This window comes from Silene latifolia, chromosome 4 (genome assembly GCF_048544455.1).
Source record: "Silene latifolia isolate original U9 population chromosome 4, ASM4854445v1, whole genome shotgun sequence".
Lineage (NCBI taxonomy): Eukaryota > Viridiplantae > Streptophyta > Magnoliopsida > Caryophyllales > Caryophyllaceae > Silene > Silene latifolia.
The window spans coordinates 60,147,397-60,172,239 of record NC_133529.1 but is presented as its reverse complement, the minus strand read 5'-3'; the positions used below and the strand labels follow the sequence as shown (position 1 = coordinate 60,172,239).

The window sequence follows — 24,843 nt, the reverse complement described above, 5'->3', positions numbered from 1 at the left end:
CCACTGAATTCAGTTTCAAGGGAGTCGACTCGGGCAATTTCTACTATCATGGTTACTCATTTCACCGCAAGCACGACATTTTCTCAGAGGCTTTGCATTTTCCAAGACTGCCTTTTCCTTGTTTGATGTTATCCTCTTTCCCGATCCCTTATTCTTGCACTTCTCTGGTGGTAAAACAGTAACTTCAGTTGGAATTTTTGACCCAAGAAGCATCTCAATCTCAGCTTTCTTATCTTTTGACTTTCCCGACTTAATTGAAATAATCAACTTTTCATTGAAACTCCGGAGCAATTGAAATAGCGCATCAGAATGTTCCTCACTATCCTCAACAAGTGAGACTGCACTAAATACCTCCGACCATAATTCACTTATATTGTTCTGGCGACTTTCGATTGACACACAATCAGCTAGTACAGTTTTTCCAACAACAGTAGAAAGAGGGTGGGAAGTTGCAGATTTGCTCCATCTCAGTGCTAAATACTCTTTAGGTATATGATCAAACCCCCTATCTTTCAACACCCATAAAATGTGCCTACAGAGTGTTAGGCCCAGATTAGCCTGGCCTGACCATAACCTGGTCTGACCTTACAAGGCTGACTAAAGAAGACGAAGACCGGACAATTCTAGCTATTGTTGCAATCAGCTTGCCTTATACTGGAAGAGAAGCCTGGTGGTAAGCACAGAATAGCCTGGCAGAGTATTAAAGCAGGCTAAATTAAGCTGAAGAAGAAGCAAAACGGTTATATAAAGATATATATTCGTGTCCTATCTTCAAGGAAGACTAAGTCTACTTGTAAAACCATATTGCCCATGAACCTGGACGTGCAAAGGAAGAGGATCAATCAAATGAGAACGAGTCAACCGGATTAATAGGGAATATGCCCTATTAATCCGGTAACAGCTCCGACAAAAGAGAAGGACGTTGAAGACCAGTACAACGTTCATTTTTATGGCTATAAATACTATAATTCTAGCATTGGCAAAGGCATTGATTATTCATTAGTGTGAAATTAGTCTATTACTTATCTTCTCGTCATTTTATTAGCATTCACTTACTTAAACAAAACCTGTATTCAGCTTATCAAAATAATATAAACACTACTCTTTTCTCCTAGTCTTTCCTCATTATTCATTTACAACATACCAAACTTATAGAACTAGATACCACGACTACTCTATAATTAAGCCGATCCTTTCAGAAAATCCCGCTAAAACAATTGGCGCCCACCGTGGGGCATCTAGTTCTTCAACCAATAAAATTCCCCTTATCATTTTTCATTTAATATTCACACACAAAAATGGTGGAACTTACCGCAGAACAACAATTAGCGGCTGCCCTGGCCAAGATCAAAGAATTGGAGACAATCCAAGAGAAGGCACCCAAGGTAGTAAATCAATAGGTCGAAAGAATCTGAGTCTAGCCTGAAGAAAAAATTGGAAAATCAAGCTTCGGGCTCCAAGACCAGATTCGAACCAGGAACCCCATTTTCATCCATTATCAAAAACATAGACTTCTCCAATTTTGGAACCCCGGAGAAGGATACATTATCCGATACCCCAACCATTCCCAATGATAAGACCAACAAAATCAAGCGAAGAATAATGATGGCCATGCTTCGAGAAATTCAAAAACTCCACAACAAAATAGAAAACATACCCGAGTGCCGGACCACTCGTGGCTGAAGTAGAAGTTGACGACTTCAGCATTCACCCTTTGCGGATGAAATTGCAAAGATTGATCTCCCCAAGAAATTTACCGTTCCGTCCATGAGAACTTATGATGGAACGTCCGATTCACAAAATCACGTTGCCATATTCAAACAAAAATGTTGGCTGCCTCAATACCCAGTGAACTCGGCAAGTCTGCATGTGTAAGGGCTTTGGTACAACCCCGACGAGCAAAGATTACAATGGTTCATTAATCTCCCAAATGGAGGTATCAAGAATTTTCGGGGAAATTGATCAATGCCTTCAATCAACAATTCGCAAGTAGCGGAGATATGGCCAAAAGACCCGAACTGTTCAGGGTAAAGCAACTTCCTGAAGAATCTCTCAAAGAATTTCGCGATTTGTCAAAGAAAAGGTGGCCATTCCGGTGTGATGAAGAAACAATGTGGAAGCCTTCAGCAAGGAGTCCTGCTTGATAGTGACATCTATGCACGGACCTGACCAAAAAGCTTGCCCGACCTTTGCCACTGTTCAATCCATCGCTTTAGAGCATGTCGAGTTGGAAGAAGACCTCAACTTCAGGACGAACTCATCCGGAGGAAAGCAAGGCTATGGACACACTAACAGAAAAGCTCCTACCGAAAGGAGGCAATCCCGGATCGGACCCTATTCCAGGCCCGAACGATCCAAGTCAATATGGCACAAGAACATAAAGGTAACCTTTCTAGCCTTCCAACTATTCCTGAATATAACTTCTATTAATACCGCAGGATTAATCAAACGCTGAAAACCTGGGAGATACGGTCGATGGCCAAAGAAATCCGACAACCCCCGGAAAGATCCAACAAGATGGTGTGACTTCCATCGGACATCGGAAACACCACGAAAGAATGCATCCAACTCAGGAAACAGGTGGCATATCTTCTAAAGAAAGGCTACTTGAAAGACTTAGTCCAAGCGAAAAGAACAAAGATGAAGGACAAAACAAGAGAGATCCGGGAAGCATCGAGACCCTCCTCCTCCGCCCCCATCTATGAAGTCAAATTCATAAATGGAGGATCGAAAATCACGTGTCCGACCACTCAAATTTGCCAAAAGAATATCCAGGGAATCCGGACTCCAACCCCTTCCAGGCCCAAGTCGTTGCTGCTATTACCTTTGATGACTCGGACTGCAAGGAATATCGATCTACACCATGACAAACTGGTAATCACCATGCAAATCGGCACAAAGAAAGGTATCAAGAATCCCGATAGACGGAGGCAGTTCAATCAACCTGGTGATGCTTGACGTCCTTAAAGCTATGAAGATAGACGAAGGGAAGATCATCAAGAAATCCAGCGTCCTGGTTGGATTCAGTGGAGAAACAAAGAACACCTTGGGAGAAATCAGCCTGCCTACCTATGTGGAAGGCGTGGCTTCATATGAAAGATTTGGAGTAATGGATTGCCTATCCTCGTATAATGTAATCCTGGCAGACCATGGATCCACAATGTCAAAGCAATCCCATCAACATACCATCAATGCGTTGAAATTCCAACAGAATGGGGATAACCACCATCGAGAGAAGAACAAAGGACGGCTCGAATGTTACACTCGAGGCTTTGAAACCCTCAAAGTCGTAAGTCCCTCGCATAGCAATTAAAGTCACCTGTCGGGAAGAATATGTAGCACAATCACGGATGGAAACAGGAGAAGTTATGTTAGATCCAGAATTCCGGACAGAAAGTACTCGTAGGGTCGGATACACTGACTCAATCGGACCAAATCTGGTCGCTTTCAAAACTAAAATGTCTTGTTTTGCTTGGTCACATTTTGATATGACTCGTATAGATGCTGATGTTATTACTCATAAGTTGAACATTGACAAATCCTTTAAGCCTGTCATGAAAAAAAGAGAAGAAAATTCGCTGCAGAGAGGCATGAAATCATCAACCAAGAAGTTGACAAGCTCTTGGACATGGGAATGATCGGGAAGTAATGTACCCCGATCGGCTTGCAAACGTGGTAGTCGTCCAAAAGAAAAATGGCAAATGGAGAGTCTGTGTAGACTACACCGATTTAAACAAAGCCTGCCCAAAAGATCCATTTCCCCCCACACATCGATGCAATGGTAGATGCCACCGCAGCCACGAAATGTTAACATTCATGGATGCCTCCAGTAGTTCAATCGATAAAAATGCACCCAATGAGACCAGAAAGCATAGCTTTCATCACCGAAAGAGGTATATATTGTTATACTTGCTATGCCGTTTGGATTAAAAATGCGGTGCAACCTACCAAAGGCTAGTCAACATGATGTTCAAAGACCAGATAGGAGACACCATGGAAGTCTACATAGATGACATGGTAGTCAAGTCAAAAAAGGCAGAAGACCACGTCAAAGACCTGGAAGTAGCCTTCCAAATACTGGAAAAATTCAATATGAAGCTCAACCCACAAAAATGCCACTTCGAGTCTCGGCAGGCAAATTCCTGGGCTACATGGTAACAAAAAGAGGAATAGAAGCCAGGCACGAACAGATCAAAGCTATTTTGGAGCTAGAACCACCAAAGACAACAAAGACATACAAAAGCCGACTGGAAGAATAGCGGCCCTAAACAGTTCATTTCAAGATCATCGAGAGAGGTGCAAATCATTCTATAACCTCGTTAAGGAAGAACAAGGACTTTCAATGGACCCCCGATCATCGAGACCGCCTTTGAAGACCTAAAGATATATCTGTCTCTCTCCTCCCCTCGCTGGCAAAACCAATCAAAGATGAGCCCCGACAAAGATACCCGATCCACAGAAATCGTTGTCGGTGCGATCTTGGTCAAAGAAGCGACGACAACAAAGACTGCGTCTATTATGTAAGTAAAAGTCTACGGACGCAGAGATCGGTATGGCCTCGCTTGAAAAATATGTTTTAGCTTTAATTATGAGTTGCACAAAATTAAGACCATACTTTGAAAGCCACCCTATAATAGTCGAACCAATCTTCCTATCAAATCAGACTTAGAAAGCCGTAATTATCCTGGACGAATGTGTAAATGGTCGAAGACAAATGACTAAGCACATACAACATAACATTTGAACAAAGAACAAGAATTAAGTCACAAGCACTAGCAGACTTTGTGGCTGATTTTAGTCCGACCCTAGAACCCGACCTAATAAAAGAAGTAAATAAACTGACCAACGACCAAACAGACCTAGAATGGACCCTATTTGTCGACGGTGCAGCCAACACGAGGGGCACAGGGCACGGGAGTAGTACTAAAATCGCCACGGGGGATAAGATAGTACAGGCTATAAGTCTGTGCATTTGAAGCCACCAACAATGAAGCGAATACGAAGCCCTAATAGTCAAGTTAAAGGTATGTATTGACCTTGGTGTACAAAACCTAAAGGTACGTCCTGATTCCCTCCTTATTTCAAACCAAGTAAATGGGATATATACAGCTAAAGACTCAAAGATGATGCTTTATTTAGATATTGTTCAAATCTTAAAATCAAAATTTCGCAATTTTAATATTGACCAAATTCCCAGGGACTTGAATACCCAGGCCGATGCCCTAGCCGGCCTAGGATCCAACTTCAGTCCCCTAGACTTCGACAAAATACCCATCGTACATCTACTAGAACCTGCAATAAATAAGCAAAATGAAAGCTTCCCAATTTATATTGCCAATTCTTGGACAAAACCCTACTATGATCGCTCTGAACAGGGAATCCTTCCCCTAAATAAGCAAGATGCCAAAGCACTAAAAATAAAAGTCGCCGTATACTATTATTGACAACGTGCTTTTTAAGAAATCGCAGTCGGGCCGTACCTCGATGCCTGGAACCACAAGAAGTCGAGCAAATTTTATCGAAATCCATGAAGGATCTTGTGGAAATCACAAAGGTGGAAGAAGCCTGGCAAGCAAAGTACTCGAACAGTTATTATTGGCCTACCTTGAGAGCCGATTGCCTGAATTTTAGCTCTAAATGCAAAGCTTGTCAGATTCACGGACCATATATCCATCAGCCATCTGAGGAACTACATTCCATATCCGCACCCTGGCCATTTATGAAGTGGGGCATGGATATAGTAGGAAAACTACCTCAAGCACCCGGACAAAAAGTTTTCATGCTAGCAATGACCGATTACTTCTCCAAGTGGATAGAAGTTTGAATCATACGGCAAGTCAAGGAGAAGGATGTCATAGCATTCATCAAACATAATATCATATGTAGATATGGCATCCCCTCCGAAATAGTATGCGACAATGGCACACAATTTGTGGGAAAAAGAACAAAGAACCTTCGTGCTCAATGGAACATCAATCTGGTAACATCCACACCAGGATATCCAAAAGCCAACGGTCAGGCAGAATCCAGTAATAAGGTGGTAATCAGCTGCATAAAGAAAAAGCTGGAAAGAAGAAAAGGCAGATGGGCTGAAGAACTCCCCCTGGTCCTTTGGGGTGACAACCACGCCTAAAACATCCACAGCCAAACCCCTACTCCTTGGTCTATGGATGTGAAGCGATAATCCCGGCCGAGGTGGACATTCCATCAGCCAGATGCAGCCTGAACACAATAACAAGCAATATACCTCTAATGGAGGACAAATTTCTAGACTTAACAGAAGAGCTAAGAGATGCGGCCAAAGATCGATTAGCAAAGATATCGACAAAGAGTTGCGAAAAGCTACAACAAGACTGTCAAAGCCAGGGTATTCAGGGTAGGAGACCTTGTCCTCAGGAAAGTCTTCCAAAACACAAAAGAAAAGAATGCTGGCAAATTGGCCCCAACCTGGGAAGGTCCCTATCTGATTGATTCAATAGTCGGCCAGGGAGCTTATAGATTACAAACCCTGGACGGCGAAATGATCCCAAGAGCCTGGAATATTGCACATCTAAAACTATTTCACATATAAAATATATCTCTCAATCCAGGTACAACTTTTCACCTTGACATTTCTTGCCTGGAAATTACATGTATGATACTTGCAACTATATGAATAAATGCCGTATATGATTTCTTCAAATTATGTGTCCAAGTACTTATCTATGTTCTCATATTTACTTAGTGAAATCTTCAATACTTGTTTTACATATTGCATTTTTAAAACAAATCTTAAAGATTGGGGGCCACCCCCACCAAATATCCAACTGATATCCAAATTTCATTGCAAAACAGCCTTTAAATATTGAGCTCCACTTAAACATACAAAGTGGAAAAACTCCTTCCCGACTTGTATAACACAGATATGGGTCATAAGCCCTCCAGACAGGCGGGGACGTAAGCCCTCCGGCAGTGCAACAACCCCACCCATAACATACAATGAAAATAAGAACTGGCCAGATCCAGCACAAAAACTGGCCCGATCCAGTTAAAAAATCAGTCAGATCTAGTACACATTCAACATTTCAAAAGTACCTTATCAAAACACAAAAATAAACAAACAAAGACCAAATATTTATTCATCCAAAATAACTGGCCTTACCACACACCTAATAACCATCCATTCCAGGGACATCCCCCTGGATGGGCCAAAAATGTTTCTAAATATTCATTCCAGGACATTCCCCCTGGATAGACCAAAACCTAAAAGAAAAACAAAACTAAGCTATCTTTGAGCCGGTGACCGACTCACAACCATCCGCCATTTCTGGTCATCGACTTCGCCTTGGAAGGAGGAGAATCCACTTCTTCTTCTTGACCCATATTGGCCAAATCAGATACGAGCGTCCAAAGCTATCTCATCCCGGTCCGGGTTCCACTTAGCCCGGTCGATTCCGGATCCCTCATAGCATCGACCCGCCTTTCCCAAAGAAGTATTGAGCAAAGATCGCCCAACCTCGCCTCCACCAATTCCTTTTCAAAGACAAGCTCCTCATTTTTTCTCAACTCGATCCTGCATTGCCCGCTTCTCGGCTCCAACTCTTGCCTGACAGCCTTCTCGCATTTTTTGCACCACCTCACAAACTATAGCGGCCCTGGTTGACTCCCTAGTGTCCCCAACCGAGATTGAAGCACTACTTCATTACCCCCGGATATGTGCAGTCACGGTTAAGTTTATCCAGTTTTCCTCCAAACTAGAAACCCCGGCCTGGCATCCCCGAGCCGACAAGCGAGCCAACCCGGCATCCAATCCCTACATATATATAAAATCAATCAACCAAATACAAGGCAAAACAAAAAGCACATGAACAATAAAAAACATCCCTTTACAACTAACCTCCCTAGCCTGGGAAGCAAGTTCAGCAGCCTTTGTCACAAGAGAAGTCAGAATAGAAACCACTCTGGTAGAAGACTCAAGAGTACTAGCAGACAATAGCTGACCGCTCATTTTTGCAGAAAACTCATCTATCCGTGCCCGGGCATCATCCATGTCATCAACCCTAGTAGGCACTTGCCTTATACTCCTGATTGGCTGAGCCTGGATAAGCTCTTTCTCTCCCTCCTCCTCTTCCAGGATAACATCTTCCCTCTTCCTTTTTTGAGCCTGGACGACCTCCGGTGACGCTATCCTGGGTGGATCTTGAGAAGGCTGGATATCAGAAACCAGGATATCAAGCGTTTTGTCACTCCCACTAGCCTCCTGGCTCTTGGACTGCTTCAAAGAATCTTAGCCACCCCACCTTCAAATCCTTTGCAGAAAAGCTGGCCACCTAGCTAGAAGACCTAAATACAAATATATAAAAAATATACGTGAGTATCAAACAAAAAACGACAGGAAGATAACGGCTAACATAAAAACATACGAAAGACGTACGAAAGAACAAGAGAACTAGGCTTGCCTTTGGGTACTCGACCCCGATCGGCTTTGGTCTTCATATACCGGGCAACAACTCCCCGCCCAAACTAGCTGGCCAGTCCTCTCCTCCTCCTCGGGAATAGCAAGGAAAGCCTCTATCCCGAAATAGCTTCCTCATCAAGAGGATCAAAACTTCAATCGGAGCCGCAAAACCGTCAATTACACAGGTAAGAATCAAAATCCATTAATTTCATGTAATGTATATTGCAAAATAAAAAGTACAGGGAACCTACCACTCTCCAAGGAGGATATCTCGAGATAATCAAAGCCCGATCCCAAAGTCTCGGTCCGAACAAACAGAAAGTCTTTGCCCAATTTTTATCATCTCCAGAGTCCAGGTTAGTAATTAATGGAGACATTTTCGATTTAATTCTCAAATTAAAGCGACCATCAACAGGATTTTTCATATGATATACTATCTTGATATCATTAATAGTAATTACGAGATTGTGTTTAGCACATAAATTTTCAATAGAATGGACAAGTTTCCAAACCATTGGCATAATCTGAAAAGGGGATACCTCCATAGCACGAATGGTGTCAATCATTAAGGGAGTAAAAGGTAACTTACACTGCTTTGAACGCCCATTCAAAAATACGTAACCAGACAGGTGATACCCATTAGCCCCGACCGGACAAGACTCGAGGATCCATACCTCGGTTGACTCAGGAATTATTTTCTTCTCCCTTAGAATCTTGTCATAGTTTGTTTTTAGTAAGTTTTCCTCGGGGAAAGAAGAATCCAGAGATTGAAGGGCGGTAAAAAAACAGAATCCTGGTACTTGAAAGCCACAAAGACGAGCGGGAGGATCAATTTCCCTCACCTCTTCCTCTTGGACGTCCGTGGGTTCAGCTCAACAAAGCAGTTTTTTAGGGGATGAAAGACGTTTTTTGGCTCCCATGTCTTTTATTGTCAGATTTATTGTGATGAAGTTAAATTATTTAAAGAGTATAAACTAGCAGAACAGGATTGTTGAGAAGTAGGAAAGAATTTCAGAAGAAAATTTAGCAAAGAAAGTGGAGGAAAATTGGTGGAGAATAATCTCGTCCCAAATACCGTATTTATAGAAGATGAGTAACGGCATGAAAACCCTAGAAATTGCAAAACTCTCAGCATGACATCACCTAGCCTTTACAGTGTCTAACGGTAACTAGGAGTCTAAGAGTCATTGATTAAGTATAATTCTCTTTATTATTCAACCCGGTAAAAGTTGACATCTCACCCCTGGCCTGATCCAGCACGGGTAAAATGTCAAGGGACAATTGTTAGGCCCAGATTAGCCTGGCCTGACCATAACCTGGTCTGACCTTACAAGGCTGACTAAAGAAGACGAAGACCGGACAATTCTAGCTATTGTTGCAATCAGCTTGCCTTATACTGGAAGAGAAGCCTGGTGGTAAGCACAGAATAGCCTGGCAGAGTATTAAAGCAGGCTAAATTAAGCTGAAGAAGAAGCAAAACAGTTATATAAAGATATATATTCGTGTCCTATCTTCAAGGAAGACTAAGTCTACTTGTAAAACCATATTGCCCATGAACCTGGACGTGCAAAGGAAGAGGATCAATCAAATGAGAACGAGTCAACCGGATTAATAGGGAATATGCCCTATTAATCTGGTAACAGCTCCGACAAAAGAGAAGGACGTTGAAGACCAGTACAACGTTCATTTTTATGGCTATAAATACTATAATTCTAGCATTGGCAAAGGCATTGATTATTCATTAGTGTGAAATTAGTCTATTACTTATCTTCTCGTCATTTTATTAGCATTCACTTACTTAAACAAAACCTGTATTCAGCTTATCAAAATAATATAAACACTACTCTTTTCTCCTAGTCTTTCCTCATTATTCATTTACAACATACCAAACTTATAGAACTAGATACCTTGACTACTCTATAATTAAGCCGGATCCTTTCAGGAAAATCCTGCTAAAACACAGAGTATCCCAATTCTTTCAAACATCTTACAAGAACAAGAGAACTTATTATCACTTAAATCAACTTTGTATTCCTTGTCTTTCTCACGATCAATTATTGAAATATTATCATTCGCACCACTTGCATTTGGTGATGGTAAATGGCCACAAGTATAACATGCTGCTTGGACTTCTACTTGGAAAATATAAAATATAATGATTGTGTAATACTCAGAAGCTTGCTTTTCTAAAAGGAGAGGGGTTGTCAATTTTGGATAACAATTCTTATCATCAGCCATTACCTTAGAATATTTCCATCTCTGAGCATCCATTGCTGTTTGGAAACGCATCCAAAACTCGACAAGTGTGACATGTGGGTTGGTGAAGTTTCCAAAGAAGCTATTTTCAGACTCTGATCTTGATGTTGTGCGCAAAATCCCACCCAAATATGTGTCGCTAATTGAAGCATGAATCCAAAGAGCACGGTGCTTAAACATTTTCTTCAACCACTTGTTATCACAAAGCTCATATGAGGAAATTATCGAATTCCATTTCGATTCAAAATCTTCTGGAGTGATTTCTACATCCCAAACAACTGAGTTAATTTCCTTCAAAAAAGTTGTGTCTTGGGAAATCGATGGACCAACCTTGTCAGGCAACTTCTTCATTATATGCCACATACACAATCGGTGGCGTGTTTTGTCACCAAACACACCCTTAACAGCTTTTTTGATGCCTCTACATTGATCAGTTATTATAGTAATAGGATAGCGATCACCCATAGCCGTTACAAAATTTTGAAACAACCACGAAAATGATTCTGCATTTTCGTTTCGTATCAAACCCGCTGCAAAAGTAATGCAACCCTTATGGTTATCAACACCCGTGAAAGGGACAAACACCATTTTATATTGGTTGAAGTTATAAGTGGCATCAACAAAACAAAGATCACCAAAAAGGGCATAATTTTTAATTGATATTGGATCTCGCCTTTAAAAGCTTAGTTATTCTGCTTTGATCGTCCACATCAAAGTCAAAATAGAAAGATGGAGACATAGCCTTTTTCTGCATGAAGTTCTCTATTAACATCTGGGCATCATATTCTTTGATGTATTTCTTTACATCCCTTGAAATTTTTTTGAAATCTTGTAAAGAAGCACCCACATTTTTGTATCCCTTCACATACTGTTTGAACATCCTAAATGTTTGCACAGGACCATGGTTTACATGAGCATTATCCATTATCATTTTTTTGTGAACCAAGTTTAAATCCCTACATGGTTTCAAATGTATCATAGTTGTTGGCGTATTCATAGCATGTGAGTGAACCTCAACAAAATCATAAATCTCGTATTCACCCGTTTGAATTCTTCTAAAACTAACCTTAGCCTGACAACCAATTCGCGTAAGGGTCCTCTTTCTTTTTGTACCCTTGTGATTACTTTTGCCTTGTTTATTACACACGCACCACTTGTGTGTAACTATCCCGTCAACTAATTTTGTTGAGTCTAATCTAGTAAGGAACCCACAAACCTTGGCATATTCCTCATAAAAATGTATGCCTTCTTCCAAAGTTGCAAATTTCATCCACAATGCTAGTTTTAATTCTGCTGAGCATCTTGGCAATCCCACTATTTGATTATCGAAATCAACTTCTGGGGTGGCTACAACATCAAAAAAAAAAAAACAAAAGGAAATGATTTTAATTTTATCTGTTACCACCTACACAAGCTTCTTAGACAATACATTACTTAATTAGAAGCTACAATTTAATACCTGGTACATTAGTGACAAGCAATTGATTTTCTTTTGAATTACTTGAAGACGCTTGCACATTAGTAACTTCTACAATGTCTGCACAGAAAATCAAAGAAAAGAACTGAATTCTAGAATCAAACATAATCCCAAAATCCTAGGTAGTGGAACACGTAATTTTAATTTGTCAAGTTACATACAATCGTCTACGTAGTTATATACACTCATTTGTGAAGCTATATACACTTTGCTACCTTTTGTTTATTGCACTATTTTCATCCCATTCCCTCTATGCTATCTAAGGGTAGCTAGATACAGTTTTAAGTCCTTCTACAAACACACCTTCAGGTGGCTGTATACACATTTTAGACCATAATTGATAGTCGTTGCTTACAAACAGAAACCCAGGTACCTGAAATCAACTACGACAGTTTATCCAAACAGAATCTCTAAATCTAAACAGGGCCTTAATATCTAAGTCGATCAAAGTAATACTCCCTGCAAATTTACAATCATACATTTTTTTAATATTGACAGAAACACATCCTCAACTACCTAGATACACACAGCCAATGAAAGCAACTTATTTTGGGTCACAATTAGCAGCAATAATAAAATAATGTATCACGATAATTCCCTTCTTCAAATTATATGTAAACAACAAGATTTGAAGACACATTCATACATCTACATACATACACATCTTTAACTTGCTGGATACAAAGAACATGCAACAAATGAGTTACCTATGACTTCTGCCATTACCGAATCTTCTTCTTCAATTATTACCATCTGAAATAAAAATTCGTTCTTGTTAGATTATTACCCAAATTAGATGGTTTTATCATCAAAGAAACTCTAATTTTTCGATCACAATAATTTTAATCAACTAATGAACCAACAAATCTAGAATCAAAACCACAAAATACCATCTTAAACCAAAAAACTAATCAAGTTAAATTTTTAAGCAAACCCTAAGTTTTTAAATTTGATTTGTTTCAAAATTTTAATTAAAACTTACCTTGAATTTGTATTCCGAGGTGCAATAATGGAGTTTGATTGATGCGCAGCAATGGTGTCGGAAAGAGAAACGAAGAAATCAAGATGAGAATTTGTTATCGCATTAATGGAGTTTGAAAGAGGAACGAAGAACTGAGAATTTCGTCTGTTATATAGGGGGGTCAGTTCGTACGGTTCGCACCGAACTTTAGTTCGTACCTGACCCCGACCCTATATATATATATATTATATATATATATATATATATATATATATATATATATATATATATATATATATATATATATAGAGGAAGGATCAACTAAGGCCACTTATATATTTGAGTCCATAAGTTCTATTATGAGCCATTGGATGGAGGGAGATGGAGGGATGAGATGAACCCACCCAAAGTCATTATAGAAGCTAATTAACACACTTTACTAATCCACCCTAATTAACCACTAATTTACTATATATTTGTTTTTTACCCACCCATTTCTCTCTCATCTCACACATTTCATTCTTCTCTTCTCTCAAAACCTCAAAAAAAAAAAACCCAAAAAATCCAAATAAATAAAAAAACCCAAAAAATCCAAATAAATCAAAAAACCCAAATAAATCACCCACTCCTCTCATCTTCATTCACCACCACCCACCACCACCCCACCCGACACAAACTAACCACCCACCACCCCCGCCGCCGCCACCCCACCGCCGCTGACTTTTTTTTTTTTTTTTCCAACTCGTTTTTTTTTTCTTTTTTTTTTTTTTTTTTCGTTTTGTGTTAATTTGTATGTTTTGAGTTGTTTTTTCCATTCATTATTTTTTTTGTCTTTTATTTTATTTTAGTTGTCTTTTATTTTGTTAGTTCTCATTTTTTATTCATTTTCTTAAATCTCTTCTTGTTATACGTTTTTTTTTTAAGATTTCGTGTTTTAAATCTCGTTTTTTTTGTGAGATACTTTTTTTTCATCTAAGACAAAAATGGACTAAAGTTATACAAAAATGAACCAAAGTTATACAAAAAAAGACGAAAGTTATACAAAAATTGGACTAAAGTTATACAAAAATTGGACTAAAGTTATACAAAAATGAACCAAAGTTATACAAAAATGAACCAAAGTTATACAAAAATGAACCAAAGTTATACAAAAATGGATTAAAGTTATACAAATATGGATTAAAGTTATACAAATATGGGCCAAAGTTATACAAATAAGGACTAAAGTTATACAAAAATGGACCAAAGTTATACAAAAATGAACCAAAGTTATACAAAAATGGACTAAAGTTATACAAACATGAACCAAAGTTATACAAAAATAGACCAAAGTTATACAAAAAAAGACTAAAGTTATACAAAAATTGGACTAAAGTTATACAAAAAATTGGACTAAAGTTATACAAAAATGAACCAAAGTTATACAAAAATGAACCAAAGTTATACAAAAATGGACTAAAGTTATACAAATATGGATTAAAGTTATACAAATATGGACTAACTTTAGTCCATTTTTGTATAACTTTGGTTCATTTTTGTATAACTTTGGTTCATTTTTGTATAACTTTAGTCCAATTTTTTGTATAACTTTAGTCCATTTTTTGTATAACTTTAGTCCATTTTTTGTATAACTTTGGTCTATTTTTGTATAACTTTGGTTCATTTTTGTATAACTTTGGTTCATTTTTGTATAACTTTAGTCCAATTTTTTGTATAACTTTCATCCATTTTTGTATAACTTTGGTTCATTTTTGTATAACTTTGGTTTATTTTTGTATAACTTTGGTTCATTTTTGTATAACTTTAGTCCAATTTTTTGTATAACTTTAGTCCAATTTTTGTATAACTTTAGTCTTTTTTTGTATAACTTTAGTCCATATTTGTATAACTTTAATCCATATTTGTATAACTTTAGTCCATTTTTGTATAACTTTGGTTCATTTTTGTATAACTTTGGTTCATTTTTGTATAACTTTGGTTCATTTTTGTATAACTTTAATCCTTATTTGTATAACTTTAGTCCTTATTTGTATAACTTCAGTCCAAATTTGTGTAATTTTAGTCCAAAATTGTATAACTTTATTCCATAAGAGTATAACTTCAGTCACTTTTTGTATAACTTTAGTCCAAATTTGTATAACTTTAGTTCAAAATTGTATAACTTTAGAACTATAAATTCAAATTTGAAACAACACATAAGAAGATGATATTAAAAAAACCAATAAGTCAAAAAAGTACAATAAAAAAACTTCAATAACAATAATAAAAAATTAACCAATAATTAAAAAAAAAACAAATAACAAAAAAAAAAAAATAACAAAAAAAAAACCAAAATCAAACCAAACAAAAAAACCAACAAAACAAACTTGAATGGTTGTATAACTTCAATTTATACAATGTATAACTTTAGATGTTAATAGTGTAACTTTAATGTAAAAAGTGTATAACTTTAGTCATAAAATGTATAACTTTAATGTTTTAAGTGTATAACTTTAGTCGTAAATAGTATAACTTTAATGTTTCGAAGGTATAACTTTAGTCGTAAATAGTATAACTTTAATGTTTTAAGGGTATAACTTTAGTCGTAAATAGTATAACTTTAGCAAGACAGATTTGAAAAAATATAAAACATGATATCTAAAATATACAAATAACATAAAATCAAACAAATAAAAAAACTTGAATAACAATAATAAAAAACTAACCACTAAGTAAAAAAAAACCAAATAACAAAAAAATAAATAATAAAACAAATCTGAAAATTTTAAATAAAAAACTAAAAAAATCAAACCAAATCAAAGTTATTCGAACCAAACCAAATCAAAATCGCACAAAAATGAACAGATTAAACTTGATATTACTTCCCTTATCTCAGCCCGATGGCAAGCTCATATACAACACAGACCCATAGACGCTTTGGCAGCTTCAACAACAAACCATACCAAATAAAAACCAAAAAAAAAAAAAAAACAAAATGGCAAGAGATCTGGAAAACGTTAAAAAAAACCATAACTATAAAAACAAAATCGAAAAAAAGAGAAAGGAAGAGGAAAAGGGGAGATCTGAAAACCAAAAAAAATGGAAGGATGAGGAAGGAAGGAAGGACGGCGGGAGGAGGAAGGTCGGTGGAGGGAGGATTGGCGGCAGGAGGTGCGGGGGTGACGGCGGGTTTGGTGGTGGCGAGTTGCTGTTGTTGTTGTGGCAGGCGGGTTTGGTGGTGGTGGTTGTGTTGGCTGTGTTGTTGTTGTTGTTGCTGTGGTGTGGTGGAGGGAGGAGGGAAGCGGGTGGTGTGTGGGCGGGTTGTGGCGGCTGTGGTGTGTGGTGGGGTTGTGGCGGGTCGGGTGTGGTGTTTGGAGGAGGGGTTATTTTGGGTTTTTTTTTGTTGTTGTTTTAGTTTGGTTTTTGTTTTTATTTTTTGGGTTTTTATTTTTTGTTGGGAGAGAATGAATCAGGAGAGAGGGGGTGAATGATTGAAGAAGTGAATGAATGAAATGGATGATGAGTGGGTGAGTGAGTTGGGAGAATTAGAAGGAGGATGGAGTTATACAAATTAGGAAGGAGTTGTACATGGATTAGGAAGGGAGATTAGGGAGGGAGATTTATGGCCATCCATTGAGATGTAATCTCATCCCTCCATCCCTTCCATCCAAAGGCCCTTATAAGGACTTAGGGACTCATATGATATGAGGGCCTTACTAGAACCCTTCTCTCTCTCTCTCTCTCTCTCTCTCTCTATATATATATATATATATATATATATATATATATATATATATATATATATAAAACTAGGTTGAAACGCTGTGGATGCGCGCCACGTGGCGTTTCAACCTTAATTACACTCATTAATTACAACTAATTATTAAATATGAACATAATAAATACTGCATAAATCTCAGCAAAGTTTTAATTATAGTTTAATAAATGTTACGACTTTTATTAAATTATACTCCCTCCGTTCTAAATAATTGACGTTTTCATTTTACGAGTTGAGCCTTTGAATTCAATTTCTACAAAAATACATTGGTTGAAAAATTATAAAAATTACAGCATAAATTTCTTTATGAATAGAGCTTTAATATGAGTAACATTTCAATATATTTCGTTATATATTTTGAGAGATATTGAAAAGAGAATTGAGTGTATCAAAAAGTAAGAATGACAATTAAAAAAGAACATAGGGAGTATTATAAGTATGATTATTTGATTCTAAATTTAGTACAAAAAAATATTTTAATAAAAGTTGATTCTTTTTCTAATTATTATCGTCCCTATTCACAATAAACCTCCCATTTCATTTTGACACAAAAATTAAGAAAACACACTACCCCACCATATAAATAAATTTGAACCACATAAATACACTACCCCACCATACAATTAAATTTGGACAACACAAACACCAACCAAAAAAGGAAATAGGGAAGTTATTGTGAATAGACGGAAATGGAAATAGGGAGTTTTATCTTGAATAGGAGGGAGTATAAGATTTTATAAGGGCTTAAAAAGTGTAATAACGATCATGTATGTACAGAGTGATAGCGAGTGCATTTTTATTAAATATTTTATATGTTGTATTTTAAAATACTTTGATGTTAAACCTCAAAAAATTATACTTGAGAAAAAGTTCAATCGGTTTTATTTAAGTAAAATATTAAACATCATTATATATAATTGTGTAAAAAAAAAAAAACTTGCAATTTTGTTATAAATATGTTGGACCCTATATATTTGATACATAAACATCATACGTTATACATAAAAAAAATGAAAAAAAGAAGTATAAAATTATATTCACATCCTTTTGAACAACTATTAATTGATTTAAAAAAATAATATATGGTGAAATGATATAATTTAAGAACTTAATGTTGATTGTTGTATTATTTGAATACATTTTATTTTCATTAATATGATATTAAATATTACTAAAAGATATACGATGTATATGGCAAAGAGTAAAAGAAATTCGACATAACGAAAAATATAGAAAAAACTTTTATGTCAGATATATGTTTTTAACAATAGCAAAATTTATCACAAAAGTTTATGTATGTACATAGTAAATAGAACATATCACGAGCTCGAGTGGGCATAGATAATATAGTAACGAGAGTGTATGTGCCCTGTGACATAACATCCATATGAATATTCACTACAAAAACTAATGATATTAGAAATTTGCGTGACAAAATGTATGAGAAATAGAGACAAGATGATTCTTTTTCTAATTATTATCGTCAAATAATCATTGTATACTTATTTATAAAACATTGATCACGCAGGACAAACTAATCTTATTACTTATAACACATTTATACGGAGTATATATTTTATTTAAAAGTTTTGAAATTAAACCTAAAAAACTAATATTTGAAAAAAAAAATTAATCTATTTCTATTTATAACTAAAAATATAAAATATCATATATCAATTCTAATATTTTTCTTCAATTAAAATAATAAAAATATTCAAACAGGCCGCGCGAAGCGCGGGATGCTACCTAGTATATATATAGGGGCGGGGTCAGGTGCGAATTAAAGTACGGTTCGAATCGTACGAACTACCTTAAAAGTGGGAGACTTGGTAAATAAGGAAAGTCAAACTTGTACATACAAACATACCAGACTTCTTATACGGTTATACTCCGTCACTTTCACACCCAACTCACTCTATGTCCTACTCACCCACACAGCATACTTCACCGGCGACCACCAGAGGTCCGGCTAGACTTCCTCACCGCCATTTCTTCATCAAGAATGGAGGCGCAGATTTGGTCGACTACCGTTTGAACTCTTTGTATCCCATTCACCAACAATAGTCACCGACCGCCGTCCCGTAGCAGCAGCCACCGACAATCGATACACTCTTCTCTCTCTCTCTCTCTCTCTCTCTCTCTCTCTCTCTCTCTCTCTCTCTCTCTCTCTCTCTCTCTCTCTCTCTCTCTCTCTCTCTCTCTCTCTCTCTCTCTCTCTCTCTCTGAGTCCCTTTCTTTCTTCTTACCATCATCATTACATTTTAAGATGGTCATTAATGGCGATTGAATCGATTAATTTTAATTTGAAATCGAAATTGAAATTGTAACTGGGGCGTATAGATGTTATGAGGTTCATTTTTAGGGTTCAATCAAATGCAGAGGAGAAGCACGACGTGGGGCTTGGTGGCTCAATTCTAGGCTGCTGGTGGATGAAGCTCAGTTAATCAAATCGATTAACTGATCAAGGTTGTTTATGTTGTTGTCGTTTTGCGATGAAGGTTTTTATTTTTCGATTGCAAGTGTTTTAGTGGAAAATTGAATATTATGGATTGATTTCTTATTAAAGATTTAGGATTCAGGTATGAAATAAAAATACTTTAGTGGTGAAGAATGATGATTCATGTTTTTGGGCAAGAAGCTACATTATTAGGAATTCAATGTTACTGTAGTTTGGCTTTTGCTTTGCTGATCATCGTAATGAGTCAATTTCGCAGGCGTTTCTAGATATGTTTGAGTCACACATTGTGAGCTGTGTACACATTTATGGTGTAATGCTCGAGATTCGGCCAACTCGTACAATTCTGGGATCAAGTTTTAAATCAAGAATAAACCAGGCATATCATTTAATGATTGGCATAATTGTCATTTAGGATTATGCATTTTTTTTTCAAATTGTGTTACCTATGCCTCAAGCTGAGCATTGTTTTTTCTTGGAACAAAGTTGTTTTACTTAGAAGTACAGTTGTCTGCTGAAATGCAGCAGTTTAGTTGGTTTACTTGCAATTGCATTGCACTATATGTTAAAGAGTGTATTTTACTATTATAGTATTACTGTGTAGTGAGATATTTGGTTGATAAATTGTGTGATCGAAATTTAAAGAAGTGTATCTAGGTTGCCAGCAAGATATGTGTATCTAGCAAGGTAAAAGAGTGTATCTAGCTTGTCAGAGATGTGTATCTAGCAAGCTAAAAGAGTGTATCTAGCATGTCATGGATGTGTATCTAACAATATAAAGGAGTGTATCTAGCATGCAAGATATGTGTATCTAGTAAGGTAAAGGAGTGTATCTACCATACGATTGATGTGTATCTAACAGAATTCTTCTCATGGTTTTGTTTTGTATCTACTATATATCAATTCTAGCATGTCATGGTTTTGTTTTGTATAACAATTTTTTATCCTTGATGTTGGCCCCAATCTTTTGGTTCCTAACCGGGGAGTTGAAGGAAAAGTAGATCTATATACTTACATATTCATATATGTTATAATTTAATTTGTCATAAAATTAACTAATGATCTTATGCATGCAAACTATTAAACAAAATAAAGAAGAAATGTTCATCCTTACATATGGATTTTCGGTTTATGGGCACAAGAGAGATCACCTTTCTCTCTTGTTCTTGAGCTTTCCTTTTGGATGAACAAAGACCCAAGTGTAGGATCTCTCCCAAGGATTTATACCCAAAGCTTACTCTTAATGAAAATTAATATTATAGTTACTAGTACAATATTAATCTTGTATGAAAATTGACCAAAATAATTTTGGTCTTAGCTCCTAAAACCGGGTAGGAGAAAGGGAAGGAAGGAGAAAATAATTTTTATCTCTCTAAAAATTATTTGATAAGATGAATGAATAATTTCTAATGCACACAAAAACAAGTAATGTGTTAGACAAATTATAGAGAAAACCCTTGGTCTTTTCTTTTGCCAAAACCGGGTAAGGGGGGAGGTTCTTAGGGCAAATGCATGAGTGTGATGTTCTTAACAATGCAAACTAGGGCTGCATAGCTAGGCTATTAGTGAATGATTATGTTTTCCACTAATTTAAACAACACAATATTAGCCTAATTCTTCCCCTTAATTTCGGTACATACATAAAATGGAATCCATTTTATTTTTGTCAATTTTGTCTTATGTCACATGTCATATGTTACATAAATTTGTTATGTATTTTTAACATATTAAAAATCAACGTATTAATAAAAATACGTCATATACAAAAATCGACTTAGTAATTCATAATTACTTGTACCAAAATATTTTACCAATTTACAAATCACAATAAATTGTATTTATAATAATTCATTCAATTTCAATTGTTTCTTTAAACAATAATTTCATCTGAGTAATGATACAATTCAATTACTCAGACCGTATCTCATTTAATCAAATTTCAATGAGATACGTAAATTTTACTTCCAAAATCGTCCGTCAATTTTTCAAGTAATTTAATTAACTCGTAACGTTATACGATTAATTAAATGATCAATTAAGAGTGTTGCCCTATAGGTATGACCTAGGGGATCAACTGATCACCACCGTCGCACGACAGTAATGTCAAACTCTAGTCAGCCAATCATTACCGATATATGTTGATCGGTTGACAAGAAATATTACTTCCCAATTGTATTCTTTATAATGAGACTTAAACATGTGATCATCATGATCAACAGTCGTGATCGCATTATTGTCGGAGGACACATATTCCAACAATCTCCCACTTGTCCTCGACAAGTGTGCGTCACCAATTCTCTTGTCCTATTACTATCTCCCACTCAATGCAAGGTGTCTTTCAGGCCGTACTTGCAAGTGATCATATCGAGAGTGGTTTCCTCGATCTGGAGAATAACTGATTGACCGGATTTATCCACCATGGATACATTCCGAGCGTGGCCACGCATTTCCAGTTCATTACTCCTCGAGTGGCCCTGAGATATTGTTATAACCCTGACTAGGGATGGACAATTCCTATCGCACTCATTCCCTTCGACTAGCCACAGCCATCATAACCCAAAATATGCCACTTGACCCCATTTACGAAGGTCGTAGTAACACAAATCAAAGTTAATCTGAAATTGTGCCATCTTAGGCGAATAGTCTTTAGTCAAAAGAATCGACTCATTTGAATACTATAGCAGCTCTCGCCACGACCAAGCTATATAAATTTGCCAGAACTCTATAAGCGGTCATTAGGCCCGGCAAAATGTTCCTATCAGTCCGCCTATGTGATCGACTAGTCATTCTCATATGACTCTATGGCACTTGAACTTGCCATCAATCGCATCACACTGTAGTCACTTCGAGATGTCACCTCATGTAAGTAACTATGGGCAAATACAATGTTAATCCATGTTCACTTTAACGGGGTTCAATTGTCTCTACAACCCGTTTGGATATAACAATGTATAAGGTGAGTTAATAATAACTCAAACGACAAATGTCGACATCACACTCGGGTAGTCAATACCATATTACAACCTTGTGATGCATATCGTAAGTGTAAACACTTATTGATTGCAATAGAAGTTTAACATGCCATGTGTCCATGTGTTCAAACTTCTTATAATCGCATTTTCCTTTACATTCATGTTCTCTCTCATAGCATGAATCTTACCAAGTACACATCAAGGTTCCCGACCTCGGTTTTGGTTCTTTATCTTGAAAGAACTTCCTTATCGATTATCACATAACGAACGAATTTGTGGTGAATGATATAACTTGTACTGATCAAGTACTCCATCCACACACAATGCACTAGGTATATGTTTTGTAGAGTCTTGCAACAATTTGTCAAGATGATTAGCTTAGCACTTCTTACAAGTCCTAGCATATTAGGAAAGATTAGTTTTGAGCAACTTATTATTCAACTAAGTATCTTTCCAAAAACTTCTTATTTCTCTTTCTAGCTTGAAAGGTTTGGGATTCTCATAAATCCTTACATGTGTTCGGATTTTCATTAATATGTGCAACCTCTTGACACATAACAGAGCATTCCGTCAAACACCGAAATCGCTCATCAGATTCTACTCGAGAATTCATGACGTTTCTTTTATGGCTTACCAATGAATCATCATGCTCTTATGCATATGTTTCACCATTGGACATGTGCATGATTATTCAAATGGCGGAAACATTAGTTACCAATAATCATGAGATCAACCGTTCATAGGTTCAATGAACGACCATGACTGCTAATGGCAATTCCATTTTCATTTACATGAATAACCTATGTGTATGTTGATGTGATGTGTATCTCTTAATACTAATCCAATATTTCTTGTCGTAATTAGATTCATCATAGTCCAAATTCATCCAGAATTGAAAACTCAAATACTTCTTTGGGAAAGAAGATATTAGCTCGTCATTCCTAATGAGTAATGAGTTGTAAACATTCAAAGGATGATAGCTCCCACTAAATTCCATGTCTTCACATGATAATTTCTAATGCTCCCACTTAATTCCACATGTTTCGAAATTGATTACTCAATTGAACACATTTCAAAATTTGGAATGTATGTTGCTTTGCAAAGTTATTAAGATGAAACCATATATGTTCCCATCATATCCTTTCAAAATTCCTATTTCGAAGAGGTCTCATTTTAACCTTATGGAAAGAGATTTTAAATCTCTAACACACTCATGTCATAATGATGTGTGGCAATGTCATTTATTAAACATAAGTAATATCTAATACACATCCTTCAAAATATCCCTTTTAGAAGGAGGTTTAACCAATTCATTTTCATAATGAGGTTAAGTAATGACATCTGCGTGGTTTAAAACTTTGACTATTGAAGATATCGGTATATCAATCCTTGCAACCTCTAGTCATAAATATCGCTTATTACTAGGATGTTACATTGATTCATTTAGGCTCTTAAGTAAATCTCAAGGTTGAAACTATTGGTCATAATTTATCATAAACTAGTCAAAACCTTGTTAAGACTTTACATTAGTCATTTTGTTCCAAAACTTTCTTTTGGTCTTCTCGTGTAGTTATCTTGAGAATATACTCTTATGATTACTTCACTTGGTCTCTTTAGTCATATAGAACTTAATTGAGACCATAGATCTCATCTATTTGGTATACTATGTGAATAGATATACCCTTCATTCAAATCATTCTACCTTGCGTAGATCTCATTTACACAAGTACACAAATTTATCTTGTCTCGTGTGTTGTGTCCTCATTTTTCTCCCACTCTATATTTAGAATAAATACACTATAGATTCAAAGATAGCATATGAGACACAAATAATGATGTTGAAGTTATAAGGAGAACTATCTCATAGATTGACTAATAGTTATAGATTTCGTAAATGTACTTGGTGATTGACATTCCTTTAAGAGAGTTCATAGACTCAAAATCGCTTTATAAATGATCATACACAAGCCTTAAGCATGTGGACATATAATGAAACCCGTCATTATATTTGTCTATAAGATCACTTTAAGTTATATGTCTCTAAGAGTAAGCATTTAAACATGAATTTTAGAACAAAAGGATAAAGTGATAAAACGGGTGACTTGGGTTGCAAACCAAGTCACCATTATCCAAAATACAACCCATTATCCAAAATACCTTTCCATGTCGAACACGGAAACTTAAGGTTCTAAAATTCAAAACATGAATAAAATAAGACAATAAAAAGCGAAGCTTCATGAAAGCTATTCCTAGCATCTTGATGGTATCTTATGCTTACTTTTCCTTTCCCTTGTCTTTGCTTGGTGGAGGCCCTATTTACAATAAAAAGGGAGATACATTATCACAACTTTGTATCATAATACCATAGTTGAATTAGAAACATAAAAGAAAGGATAGTCATTTACCTACTGGAGTAATCTTTCCAGCCTTAATATCACCAAGGTATTTGGAACAATTTCTTTTCCAATGTCCCATACCATTACAATAATGGAATTTATCAAGAGGACCCTTCTTGATTTTTGAAGTGC

The 24,843-nt window shown here is 36.3% G+C and overlaps 2 protein-coding genes across 2 annotated transcripts; both read right to left on the bottom strand.

The window, feature by feature from the left end:
- Window positions 1–15: 15 nt before the first annotated feature.
- LOC141651563 (protein FAR1-RELATED SEQUENCE 5-like) lies at window positions 16–11,281 on the bottom strand. The gene is made up of 2 exons (XM_074459268.1): window positions 10,422–11,281; window positions 16–532 (listed from the first exon to the last, which is right to left on the bottom strand). The coding sequence occupies exons 1-2, from the start codon at window positions 11,279–11,281 to the stop codon at window positions 16–18; spliced, it is 1,377 nt and encodes a 458-aa protein (XP_074315369.1).
- A 64-nt stretch (window positions 11,282–11,345) lies between these two features.
- On the bottom strand, window positions 11,346–13,354 carry LOC141651561 (protein FAR-RED IMPAIRED RESPONSE 1-like). The gene is made up of 4 exons (XM_074459266.1): window positions 13,153–13,354; window positions 12,878–12,923; window positions 12,153–12,230; window positions 11,346–12,040 (listed from the first exon to the last, which is right to left on the bottom strand). The coding sequence occupies exons 2-4, from the start codon at window positions 12,921–12,923 to the stop codon at window positions 11,346–11,348; spliced, it is 819 nt and encodes a 272-aa protein (XP_074315367.1). The 5' UTR covers window positions 13,153–13,354.
- Window positions 13,355–24,843: the final 11,489 nt, after the last annotated feature.

Excerpts from the sequence above, each read along its gene's own strand:
- LOC141651563 (XM_074459268.1), bottom strand. The coding sequence starts at position 11,281 with ATGGTGTTTGTCCCTTTCACGGGTGTTGATAACCATAAGGGTTGCATT. Across the intron at positions 533-10,421 it reads TTCTCTTGTTCTTGTAAGAT|GCACATTTTATGGGTGTTGA; the intron begins GTTTGAAAGAAT and ends AACACTCTGTAG.
- LOC141651561 (XM_074459266.1), bottom strand. The coding sequence starts at position 12,923 with ATGGTAATAATTGAAGAAGAAGATTCGGTAATGGCAGAAGTCATAG. Across the intron at positions 12,231-12,877 it reads GGTAATGGCAGAAGTCATAG|ACATTGTAGAAGTTACTAAT; the intron begins GTAACTCATTTG and ends TTTTCTGTGCAG. Across the intron at positions 12,041-12,152 it reads GCTTGTCACTAATGTACCAG|CCACCCCAGAAGTTGATTTC; the intron begins GTATTAAATTGT and ends TTGATGTTGTAG.